At 46.7% G+C, this 13,286-nt stretch overlaps 1 protein-coding gene across 2 annotated transcripts in view; it reads right to left on the bottom strand.

Annotated features, from left to right (window-relative positions):
- Positions 1-8,767: 8,767 nt before the first annotated feature.
- Znf532 (zinc finger protein 532) overlaps positions 8,768-13,286 on the bottom strand; it is a 113,099-nt gene continuing 108,580 nt past the window's right edge. For both annotated transcript variants that reach the window (XM_059246771.1, XM_059246770.1), the window contains 2 exons: positions 12,109-12,259; positions 8,768-10,729 (listed from right to left, as the gene is read on the bottom strand). In XM_059246771.1, coding sequence (XP_059102754.1) covers positions 10,235-10,729; positions 12,109-12,259 — 646 coding nt within the window. In that variant the 3' untranslated portion in view covers positions 8,768-10,234. The remainder of the gene's footprint in view (positions 10,730-12,108; positions 12,260-13,286) is intronic.

The following is a 13,286-nucleotide window of genomic DNA, read 5'->3' as shown; positions in this document are numbered from 1 at the left end:
GTAATATCCATCTTTACGTGGCTTATTTTATATACTACCTTTACTGTCTCTTTGAAGACTTTATTTTTAAAAACTCTTTATTTCTTTATATAACTGTATATATTCCTTTTTCTCTCTTTCAAGCCTACGTACATTTTTACATGCCTATTACATCTGAATCTGTCTTATTGTAAATCTATTGCTTTAAACTGCAGCAGCTGTGGCTGCTGGCTCCGCCCACCTCAGCTTCCCAACATGGCAGTGGTACGGTACATTTATCACCAGCTCTGGGAGCTATCGTGGGTCTATGCTTTTATCCAAGCAGCATGTAGTCCAGAAACCTCTTTTTTTGTTTTGTACCTGCAAAGTCTAAATCCACCATGCAGCTTAATGTGCCACTTGCAGAGGCCTCATTCCCGCCATACGGTGTAGGCTAGGAACCCACCAGTAGCTCAAACCGGCAGCTGCCGCTCATTTGAGAGAGACAATTAGGAACTGTTTTTAGCTCCATTTTAGAATCTTTTTTCTCAGTTTTTAGGTGGAAACTCTTGCCACCACGTTGGACGCCATTTGTAGCTAGAGTTTTCCTGCCTGGCCCACGGTCAGGACAAATCTCTGTCACCTGTCAGTCCCACAGCCGCTCAGACCCGACCAAGTAAACACAGAGACTTATATTGGTTACAAACTGTATGGCCATGGCAGGCTTCTTGCTAACTGTTCTTACAGCTTAAATTAATCCATTTCCATTAATCTATACCTTGCCTCATGGCTCATGGCTTACCGGCATCTTCACATGCTGTTTGTCATGGTGGCGGCTGGCAGTGTCTCTCTGACTCAGCCTTCCACTTCCCAGGTTTATTCTCCTCCTTGTCCCGCCTACACTTCCTGCCTAGCCAATGGCCAATCAGTGTTTTATTTATTGACTAATTAGCAACACATTTGCCATACAGAACATCCCACAGCACTAAGCAGTCCTTGAATTGCCATCCACCGTCCTCATTCTCCCAAGTAACTGGGATCACGAGCTCGCGATGCAGGCCCGTCAGGAGCTAGCTCAGTTCTGCCGTCTGTAAACATCATGTAATCACTGGCCTCCCGTAAGCGTTTGTAGAACGAAGATAGCGTTCAGGACACATGAACTTTTAAACTCTCCTGTCCTGAGCCTCACATCACAGTTAGTTTTCCATGCCGACTGGTTTTGGTTTTGTCTTATTTCAAAGTGTATGGAAGGCTGGGGTCATGATAGACTGTTTGCCTTCTATGCCAGAACGAAGTCCCGGATTCAGTACCAAGTCCTGTGCCCCCACGCCAAAATGTGAAGAGGGAATTGGAAACGACACCAACAAGCAAACAAACGAGGCTTAGCTAACTTGAATAGTTATGAATGGTTAAACAGAAATGTTTCTGAACCTTGGATTTATTCATAAAACAGTTGCTGGTATACACTCATCAAAAATCAGAATGACTGGGGCTGAGGCTGCAGGTGAGTTGGGAGACCGCTTGCCTAGCATACGAGAGGTCCTGGCTGAATCCCCAGCATGACACAAACCAGGCATGGTGGCACACGCCTGGAATCCCAGCCCTGAGAAGATAAAGGAAGGTGGATCAGATGTTCAAGGCCAGCCTAGCTACACCAGACAGTCTCAACAAACAAGTGAAACCTTACTTTTGGATAATTAATGGTTTAAGGTCCTTCTAATGTTTCTCCCAACTCCTAAAAAAAAATAAAAATTATCACTAGTCGAGGTTTAAAGAAACTCAGTCATTTCACAAGGATATTTTAGGCCCCTGATTTAGGCACGACACCATGCTGGACACAAAAATAGGACCGGAAAATAAATATTGCCTTCCTTTCCTGCCAACAGGCCTTCATCATTTCCTGAGGCAGCAGCCATCAGCTGACCAATGTTCTGAATGCCAAGGTCATTTCCTTCTAAAGCTGGCTATGCCAAATGGAAGGCCACAGGGCATCATCATCTGGGGGTGGGATGGGCAAAACAAGGCTCTGTGTTTGCTGACATAAGTACATGTCAATGTGATGGACGAAGTGTAGCTAGTCCCTACTGCCCTGAGGTGGGGACATGAGAAGAAATGGGACTGTGCAGTAGGAAACAAGCAGAGCTGTGGAAAAGCCGAGAAGGCTCATCCAGAGTGTGACAGTCAGTCAGCAAAGAGACAACTAGCATCAGGCAGGGGGGGATGCTGTGGAGAAAAAGAACACAACACAAAGAGGGAGGTTCGTGTAGCAGGTGTGTGGGCGGCTGACCGGCATGCTTCATTCATTCATTCATTCAGTCAGTCAGTCAGTCAGTCAGTCAGACATTCTTCAAAACAAGATCTTGCTAAATGGCCCAGGCTACCCTCGACTCATGATCTTCCTGTCTCTCCTTCCTGAGTGCTGGGATTTCAGGAGGGCACCGCAACTGTCCACTGGCAGGCTCACGTTTTAGCCAGGGAAACAGAACAAGCTCTCATAGCCGAGCTCTTCTGAGCTAAATAGAAAGCTATGGGCCGCTTTCCTGGGAATCACTGTGGGACAGCATTGCAGAGGAGAGAACGAACAGCCAGCCGTGGGATGGGAATGTGAGGATGTGTGTGCGAAGGAGGGGGGTGGGGTGGGAGGAAGCAGTGGGCGATGAGGCCCTTCCAAGTGACAGGATGTGGGGGAAGGAGATGGGGATCAATTTCACTTCCAGTTATCCTGAAGAGTCTCTTCTAAAATAGCCAGCATGGGTATGTCGCTTGGTGGATGTCATATTCAGAGGGCAGCAGAGTTTAAATTTCACTGTCCCACAATGTGCACATCCAAGATGGCTCCAAAGATCCCTTGATGAATTTAATTTTACTTTAAAAATACATGTGTGTCTGTGTCTGTGTGTGACTATGCACATTCAAGTGCAGGTGCCCATGGGGTCCAGGAGAAGATGCTAGGTCCCCCGGAGCTGGTGTTTATTAAGCCATCCAACATATCTGCTGGGAGCCAAACCAGCAGTCCTCTACAAACCAGTCCTCTACAAAAGCACACACTCTTAACCATTGAGCCGTCTCTCCAACCCCAGCTCACGGGTCCCTTAGAGGTGACCAGCCTCTTTCCCTCCAGCCAAACAAGAGCAGCCACCCCAGTCACAGCCACCAGCATGGATACATTTAAAATACCCCTGCTTCTACAGGAGAGTCAGAATAGAATGAGGGCCAGGTGAGGGATCTTCTGGCCTCCATAGGAGTAGTCCACAGCTGTCTCCTGCCAAGATCCATCCATACAACAGCAGGCTCCCTAACGCAGATCTACTTTGTGGGCTCTTATCAGTCTGACATCATTCCCTCCTATCAGCAGACCTGTGCCTGCCCTGTTCTCTGCCACACACGATAGTCTCAGAAATAACTGGTCTGATTAAGCCTCACATGACATGAAGATCAGAGAATAGCTTGGACTAAGCCTACAGTTTCTAGAACTGAGAGAGGCATTATCTGTCACAGGGGACTCCAAATGCAGTATTTTCCCACGTAGTCTTGTAAACGTGGTGGTTGTTCCTGTGTTTGGAGACAGATGTGTCATGGCAGTGCACTGTACAACTCTGAGAAAAGCTCCAGGATAAACAACTTGCTGCAGAAAGAGTGTAATCCTTTAAACAGTGTAATATACGAGTAATATAAACTGTCGTGTCGTGACTCCGAGCTAGCCTTATGAACTGAATTTAGAAGCTGGCAAAGGATGTTTTTCTGGGAAGCACTGTTCTATTTCCTCAAGTAAAAATATCCACTTGGGGCAAGGAAGGGTGTAATTCCAGGACAAACCTGGCGAGCTGATGGCTCTGTCCATCTTTACCTTACCTGGAAAGATGCGATACATGCTGGGAAGAATACAGGTAGCCTCGGACCACTGCGTCTGTCCTCTTCTGTGCCTTGGTTCTGGCAATGGACATGGCCTGCTCCTGCCATGCCTACTACTGAGGGGCTCTGTTCCATGGCTGTTTACCCAAAACTGCTTAGTCTTCTCACTCCTGACGGTAGGTCTGCATTTGGCTAGTCCCTAAGTGCCTCAACATCCCTTGCTGTGGGATGGTCTGTATGTCAAATTGCTCTGATCGGTCAATAAATAAAACACTGATTGGCCAGTGGCTAGGCAGGAAGTATAGGCGGGACTAACAGAGAGGAGAAAAGAAAGAACAGGAAGGCAGAAGGAATCACTGCCAGCCGCCGCCATGACAAGCAGCATGTGAAGATGCCGGTAAGCCATGAGCCGCGTGGCAAGGTATAGATTTATGGAAATGGATTAATTTAAGCTATAAGAACAGTTAGCAAGAAGCCTACCATGGCCATACAGTTTGTAACCAATATAAGTCTCTGTGTTTACTTGGTTGGGTCTGAGCGGCTGTGGGACTGGTGGGTGACAAAGATTTGTCCTGACTGTGGGCAAGGAAGGAAAACTCTAGCTACAATCCCTTGTTCCAGTGAACATCTTTGTAGATGTCCCTTTCTGAATTCTCTTAGAGTTAAACCTTTCCAGGACTGGGGAGAAGTCTCTGTGGTTAAGAAGAACATATTCTGCTCCTGCAGAGGACCTGAGTTTGATTCTCAGCAACCACATCAGATGGCTTTCAACCCCCATATGACTCTAGCTACAGGGGTCCTACATCTTCTTCTGGTTTCCACTGGCACAGGGCTCATGGGCACAAATTCATACATATAGATGCAACCAATCTTAATGCTAAAATAAGATTTTAAAATATCATTAAAGTGAAAGCTTTTCTAGAATGCTGCATTCTGCTGGGGGACAACTAAAACAAGATCTGTGTTGGATACCCCAGAGCTTCCCTTTCCAAGAAGACAGAGAATGGAAGTGAGCAGATGCCCAGGACAAAAGTGGGGGAAGCTGGTTATAAAAGTTTCATCACCGGGCGGTGGTGGCACACGCCTTTAATCCCAGCACTCGGGAGGCAGAGCCAGGCGGATCTCTGTGAGTTCGAGGCCAGCCTGGGCTACCAAGAGAGTTCCAGGAAAAGGCGCAAAGCTACACAGAGAAACTCTGTCTCGAAAAACCAAAAAAAAAAAAAAAAAAAAAAGTTTCATCACATAATATATTGAGGGGTTTTGGGTTTTGTTTGAGACAGGGTCTCACTCTGTATAGCACAGGCTGACTTTGAAATCATGACATAGCCCAGATCAGCTTAAAAACGAATAGCTTTCTTCTTGCCTTGGCCTTCCAAGTTCTGGGCTTACAGGTGTGATGTTTTGAGTGCATACTAAAACAGTCACCAGAAACCAGGGCTGCGAAGAGGGTTGAAGTGGATATAAAAAGAAAACACTCAGGGAAGGCTGACAGTAACCATGTTTCAAATCAGCCTCATGTCCAAGCCACATGGACCAAGGCCCATGTGTTGAGAATGAGCGTTATGGGGGTGGTGATACCTATAGAATTACTGGCTAGTCCAGAAGTTCTTCGTAACAGTAGAGCTGCATGTATTGATCTACACTTCCCTCCTCCAACTGCTCTTACTGTGTGCCACAGGTTTTGCTTTCATTTTCATGTGTCCAATTTCTTGATTTCTCTTTTAATTTCTAACTGAACATTTCAAGACTTCTAATTCATACATTGTAGTCAGGAAAGACACTTACCGTTTTCAGTCCTTCTAAACTTGCTCAGACTTGTTCTGTAACTAATATCATAACTGTCCTGGAGATTGTCTCCTGAGTATTCAAAAGGATATGTATTCTGTTGGTGCTGGATGGAATGTATGGTAGATGTCTTTTTTTTAGGTCCATTTGGTCCAAAGTGTAACTAAAGTCCAATGTTTTCCTAATCAGTTGGTCTGGGAATGGTCCTTGTTGACCATGAGGCATGAAAGTCCCCTGATATGTTTATAATATAGTATCTTTCCCTCCAAATCTTTTGCCATTTCATTAATATCCATAGGGGCTCAGAGTCAGGGGTGCATTTACATTTACAACTGGAACACTCTGCTGATGAACTTTTTTTTTTATTATAGAATGTCTTTGTCTCTTTAGTTTTTGACTTTGTCTGTGCTAAGTATCCCCACCCCTCTCTCATTTCTCCTGAATGAATACCCATCACTTCCAATCTTTGTGCACCTGTAAAGGCAATTCTCCTGTAAGCAGCACACAGCTGAGCTTTTAAAAAAGCCACTCAGCATGCTGCTTCATTGGAGAATATAATCAGTTTGCCTACAAAGCAGCAGTAGTGGTTAAGAACTTGAGGTTACAGCAGGTCAGTTGTTTTCTGGCTTGGGAGTTCTATTTCACTGTCTTCCTCTTGCTGTCTTCCCCTGTGGTTTAGTGGTTTTCCATTGTGGTGGCTTTGAATCCCCATTCGTGGTTTGTGCATCTGCAGGTTATGTAATCACACCATTATGCTCACGATTGACTCAGTGTGAGACTAATGGTGGGGGTGGGGTGGGGCACCAAGGAGAAGCAGGTTGAAAGAGGCACTTAAGCAAGGTCAAACTGTGCTTGAAGGGGAGTCAAGGTCTTTCCAGAGGACCTGAGGTTCGCAGCTACCATCTGTAGCCTGCTCTGCACGCACCACAGCAAGAGAAGCCCCGTGCAGCTGGCACACTGTGTATTTGCAGACCATCTTCCTGGGCTAAAAGCTCTAGGAGTCAGAGTGAGCTAGCTCTTCAGCACATTTTCTTTATTTCCCCTTCCAAGTGGGCATTTTTCTTAGGTGCTCACAGCGTGAGTCTATTAATCTGTTTTATGTTCACATTAGTTGCCCCGAGTTGTCCACTAGAAATCTCACTGTTGGTCAGATACTGAGATGGGGTCACACAAGCCCAGAGATGCTGGTGAAATGGTGACTAAGCCATGGCAGGAGTATACAGTTGTCTTCATACTGTGGGAGGATGGAGGAATCTGCTGAGAATGTGGCCATGTGGACCAAGCCTACGCGTTTCCTTTTCGTGTTCTGGATCATTTTGCTGCTGTTCTTCCTTGGGTATCGCAGTTATTATAACTGATAAAACTAAGTTGCCCAACTAGACACAACCCTGTCTTAAATGCCTACCTAAAACTCAAATTCATCCTTTAGTAGCCAGGAGAAATCCTGAAATCACCTCCGTTTGAACTTTCTGATGTAGTTCCTTTTTTCTGTGTCTCATTGCAGGAACCCCTCTCCTCCCTACTTCAGGAATTTGGCTCACAACCAATGGAGGCTTCTGCCCAGCTGTGTCCAGTCCTTAGCCCGAGCTAGCACCAAGGCTCTGGCAATGATTCCTGTCATGGCTGTCATGCTGCCTCTGAGTACACAGGGAGATTGCTCTTCCTACCTCTGGGGACCACAGGACTGGTTTTGGTCGATGACTTAGATGACTCACTGCTTTTAGTGTTACTTCTAGGCCAGTGCATTTAAATGCACTTTGCCCTTTCCATTTCTGTCCCAGTGAGAAAATGGGGTCAAGTATTAGGGAGCATACTTCCTTCAGTCTACTCACAGTGGACACTGGAAATAAGGAGAAAAAAAAAAAAACCTTGGACAAGTCATTTACTTGCTGTGTGTGTCTTCTCTCTCAAACACCCACACTTCATGAATGATGAATGGGACTGAGTTCCAGTATATGGATTCTTGGTCAGCATTCTGTGTTAACTCAAATGTGCGTGATTTAATTGATGCAAGGATGTAAAGGATGGTCCATTCTGACTTTTCCGGGTCCCTATTCCCCCTTGGAACGTCTATTAAACCAACACGGGATCCTCTCGTTGTGTCCTTCTTGACTTCTTCCCTGACTACCACAAACTCCAGCTCCTAATCCCTGCTGCATTCTGGGAAACTTCCCCAAGACCTATCCTTTAGTTCACGGATCTTTCTCAGAGGTGCTGACTGGCCAGATTTAGATTTCCCTGCAGGGTGCAGCACTTGAGTGATGGGCTTGTGACCAGGATTCTGGTTTCTCCGTTTTGAACCCCTGGGAGTTTTAAAAAGTCATTCTTGTAACCCTTCAAAACGAAACATTTAACAGATATCAATTCCACCGTGTCAAACTATTCTGGTTATTAAAAAGCAGAAATACTTCCGGTTATCTTATAACACAGCGCAGGACTGGAGAGGTGGCTCGGGGCTTCCAAGCTCATACTGCTCCTGCAGACCGGCTGTCTGGTTCCCCTAGGTTATCGGTGTGCAGCCACCTGTAACTCCAGCTTCATGGACCTGAAATCTCTGGCCTCTGCAGCACCTGTGCGCGACCTTCACATGGACACACACAAGGACAAAAGTAAAAATAAAATTTCTAAAAAGCCATAGTGCCCCACACGAAAGTTTGACTGTTGTATTTCGCACATAACTTTATTTGTTGAATAAATGAATATTTGTCAATATGTACATAACCACAAAGAGCAAGTACTAGATTGAGAGCAAAATATTTGGGTTCTAATATGCAAAGCCACTTACCAGCTGTGAGGGCTCAGGCGAAGAGCTGAGCCTGAGCTCAGCTTCCTCAACTGTAGGCTGGACAGACCTGCGTGGCCACCACGCAGGCTTATTGCAAGGTTCAAATGCAGGGACACGTGAAAGTGCATGAACACAACTGGGAGCAATACAGATGCAACAAGGAACAGCAATTAAATTTCAAGTTGAGGAATACTGTCACACCCTTGGATTGTACCGACGGAGTCAACAGAAAGTGGCAGAGTAGCTAGCTGGCCACTGATGAGAACGAGCGAGCCATTCTTCAGAGTGGAAAGAATTCTGCAATATTCTGTAGCCTGTCCCGGTAAAGAGTCACTTCCCAAACTTCCTGATGTCAGAGACCCACCAATAACTCTCTTGAAGAAGCTCAAGGGCCAGATGTTCCTCGTTTATTTACACGTGAAATGGGTTGAATACAGTCACAATGGATGTAGTGCGCACACCCGACAGCAGCAAGACCTTCCAAGGAACTGAACGTTGACTACAGTCTAGCATGCAAGTATCTATATACACAAATGAATTTCTTTGCTTAGGAAAACAGAACAAAAAAGTACAAAACCTATCTGAAGATAAATACAAGATATAAAATGCAACAGAAAACACAAAACAATAACCGAAATAGATAGCTTTCCCAGAGAACTACAGGGAAGTGACGGAGAGCACCTCTCCGGTGCTCCAGTCCGGTGGCCATGAGAGGGACTGACGTGACTCTAGAAGCCTGGTGGCTCAGTGCTTCTCTAGGGCCAATTGCAGAGTACAGGCTGCTGCATTGCTAGGTCGGTGGTAAAGTTGTGCATCCCAACTCTAAGGACCAGGACATTTGGCAGTAGCACCCAGAACAGGAAACACCAACTGTGTAGACAGCAAAGGGTTAGGTCAACCGTGCCTTTATGTTCCTATCAAGAGCCAGAGAAAGACTTGATGTTCTTGGAATACGTGTCTCTGTAATAGTTAGTGAGTTACATGACAAAGCCCGACTAGAGAGCTACAGGTCTAACTACGGCTTTCAATTTTGACAGTAGGCTGGCCTTTTCCTAGCCGGTCTCCTCAGGCTCTGTGGATCAGCCTTGCAAATTCACCCAGAAACATGGCCAGCTGTTGGCTCTCCCTATGGATCCCTTCTTCCTCATTCTTCCAGATGGGTTAAGGACGCCTCCTACCAGATTCCTGGCCTCTTTTACTCACTCTGGAGGAAGAAGGGATCTGCAGGGCTGCTTCAGATGCTGTCTGGGAGGGTTCAGGCCAGGCCCTCCCCAGGGTGCCGTTGTCCTCGGAGCCCTGTTGCTAGGAGCAGGCACACTGAGTGTGGTGCTAAGACACTTAAGAGCTGCTAGTGCTGTGAGACCACAATCACCTAAAATGTATGTGGTGAGTCCTAAAAATTAAAAACCCTAAAAAAGGCATGTTAGCCTGTAATTACTGAACTCATTCAAATTGGTAACATACAAAATGGTTGGTTTGAATTCAGGAACTGCCCCTGTTACGAAGAACTCTGTTTTAAAGAAACGGTACAAAAAAGGAAAACTCTAACACAAAAAAACAAAACAAAAAAAAAACCCCAAAAACTCAAAACATTTTCCACCAAATACTGATACAAACATGTAACAAAGAGTATAAAAAGTTATTTAAATATATACAAACTCTTTAAAACTCAAATACTGCCTTAATACTTACGGGGAGGGGTACATCTGAGGAGGTGAGGGGACAGGACAGAGAATATATTGCGACAGCCTAGACAGAACTGTTAACTCTGTTATACTGCAAACTTTTGGTAACAAAAAAAGTCTTGTTTTCAGTCCCTGTGTGGCGAGGGCTTTTCCTGCGGAGGAGCTGTGGCTATTTCTCGGCTGAACTCATTCTTTTGGATTTGATGAAGGCCATGCCGTGTGTCCGCATGTGCGTGTTTAAGGCAGCTTCCGTTTCAAAAGTCTTGGCGCACACTTTGCACTTCCGGTCTGACGCCGCGTCCTCGGCAGCCTCGTCCTCGGGGCCAGGCTTGTTCTCCTGCAGGCTGTCTTCGCCGGCCCCGTTCTGCTTGGACACGGGCTGAGGCTCCTTCAGCTTGTGCACGATGAAGAGGTGTCTGGACAGGGAGACGTGGGACGTGTAGCAGAGGCCGCACTCGCGGCACTGGTAGGAGGAGCCGTCCGACTTGTGCTGAGGAATGTGTTCGTGGAACTGCAGCAGGTTCTCGGTGGTGAAGCCACACACGGCACACTTGTGAACCTTAAAGACGTTGATTTTCAGCTTTTTCAGTGGCTGAGTGATGGCACCCCTGGGAGGCCTGAACTCTAAAACCGGTTCCTCCAACTTCCGCTTGGGACTGGGGACCTTTGTTAGGGGGAACGAAGACAAAAAAAAAAAGATAGAGCTGAAGGTGGTGGGCTCTGGGGCGGGCAGCAATGCTGCAGCCGCTGGGAGAGCAGGCACTGGACGCAGGGGAGTTGGGGGCCTTAACGGTGTGAATGCACACTGCAGCTTCCCCCCCAAACCCACCCCACCCCGAAGAAAGCATTTCTGCGCTTCCAGGAGCCACTGCACAGCAGTGACTGAGGAGCTCATGATCATGGGCTACAGGGGAGCAGCACCCCAGGCCTTCCACACCTCGGCAGACAAAGCTAAGGCATGGAAAGGGTTCATGTGAGAAATGCTGGGAGGGGTCAGGTGATGATACGGCATGGTCATGGAGGGCCATGGTGATGGTGATATGTGGACAGGGGTCTGGTTCAGACACCAGAAGCTGAGTGCTAAAAGCCCAGGTGGGAGCAAGGCCTGTGTGCTTACTGAGACAGGAAGTAGAGACGACTTGGGACAAGAGAGGCAGAGTGGAGCACCTCACGGGAGAGAACATGGGGCACATGCTTTCATTATGACCAGAGAGGATGACTACAAGACTCCATGGACCCAGCACCTGCTGCTGCCCCTGGCAACTGTCCTTCTGGTCCTCCTTGTCACACCATGTCCCCTCTGGAGTTGCCTTTTTCCTTTCCCCTGGCTGTCTAAATCCCTAATGCCTCCACTTCCTCTGTACTAGGGCACCGCTCTGATGGCCTACACCTGCAGCTACATCTACACACACTTAACTTCCTGTGGGGAAGACCTGCCCTAATGCCACACCTACCTAACTCTGTCTGGATGAGGGGCATGCACGATGATTAACCACTAATGCATGTCTTGAGAAACTGCTTTAGCCCATGTACATTCTAGACTTATCATGACATCAAAGCCAGCAGTGACTGCTCTGTGGTGCTTTCCGTAACTCTAACAGCGAGCAGAACACTCAATGCCTGTGCATGGGCTCCTGTGTATACACAGTGTCAGCGGACCGGGGTTCACCACCCACACAGAGAAGAGGTGTGGTTGTGGGACTTGATCTTTTACTATTCCAAAGAGAATCAAAGAGTCACTCTGAACACATGCCACGGCTGGCACAGCCAGTGAAAAGCATCTGCTTAATACCATTTCTTTGATGAGGAGATAACCTCCCCAAGTCAATGTGTAAATTTTGTGAGTTATATGAGGAGATCCTGTGTGCTGTATCTGGAAGGATACAGAAGAAACTTAGAAAAGGTTCCTTTTCAGGAGCAGTTGGGAGCTGTAGTCTTGACAGGCTGAACTTAAGCTATGACTACCCAAGATGTAGGTGAGAATGAACAGGGGACACGCATCGGCACAGGTCACAGTGAAAGAACCGAGCTGCGATGTCTGACCTTGGCGTCGTCTTCCTTTATCTCGGCTTCTTCCTCGTTGGTGTCGTCAGTCAGTTCTTTCACGTCAGGATCCTTGATCCCGTGCATCAGCTGTATGTGCTTCTCCAGCATCAGCCGCTTCGTGAACGTCCGCCGGGAGTCGGGGCAGTGTCTGCGAGCACAAGATCAAGACGGGAGCTATGGCTGCCACGTAGTGCTCTCTGCAGAGGGACCTGGCTAGCAGCACGTGCAGGAGGCCCAGAAAGACAGACTGCCACTGGGGCCTCCACATAAAACACCACTGTGACCCCCACTCCCTATTGTGAAAAGGGCCTACCCCTAGACTTCTACAAAAGAGGTTGATTCAAAATAAGATTTCTGTGTATGTGTGCAGGCCACAGGTGTGCAGGTACAGCCTGGAGCTGGAGTTACGGGGGCTTGTGGAAGAACAGCGAGAACTCTTAACTGCTGAGACATTTCTCCAGGCCTCTGTTGACTTTTGGGTCGTCACAGGAACAGCCTACTTTAGTGCAGGCAGGTATTTGTTTTTCTAGATTTGGCTAAAGCAGTATTTAATTTGTACTTCTAGATGGCCTCAATCTTAAAAACAAAACAAAACAAAACAAAACTGGAGAATACTAAATTCTCTGAGTTTTCTTTCCAGTGACTCAGAGCAGCCCTCAGAATTTACGTAAGAGATACCTCGGGCTGCAGGTGGTCCCTTCAGAACCCCTGGCCCCTCTGCATTTCAAAACTGGAATGTTAGCCTAGATTCCTCAGAGTACAAATGCAACTTGTTTGTACCTGGAAATGCTTTATTCATTTGGGAGATTAAAATTCAGAAAGCAGGCTATTCATCAGAGGTACATTACTTAAATTTTGTACACTACAAAGATGATCTCCTGGAAAGGTTTTAATTTACTATTTTCCTAAGAAAACAGTCCAAAAACAAGTTTAAACAAGTTAATGACCACAGTGATTATGGATGCTATGTCAGACCTCAAGAACAGTATTGAAACAACCCAATGTGCTGGTCCACGCCTATAATTCTAAAAGCAGGAAGGCAGAGACAGAAGTACTACGAGTTTGAGCCAACCTAGGCTAAAGGGTGCGACCCTGTCTAAATGCAGCCCTCCAAAAAACAAACAAACATAAAACCTACTGCATTGTGAAGGGTAATATCTTCTCTCCTGTCTTTA

This window comes from Peromyscus eremicus, chromosome 19 (genome assembly GCF_949786415.1).
Source record: "Peromyscus eremicus chromosome 19, PerEre_H2_v1, whole genome shotgun sequence".
Taxonomy (NCBI): Eukaryota; Metazoa; Chordata; class Mammalia; order Rodentia; family Cricetidae; genus Peromyscus; species Peromyscus eremicus.
The sequence above is the reverse complement of the archived record's forward strand: the minus strand, read 5'-3'. Positions and strand labels throughout refer to the sequence as shown.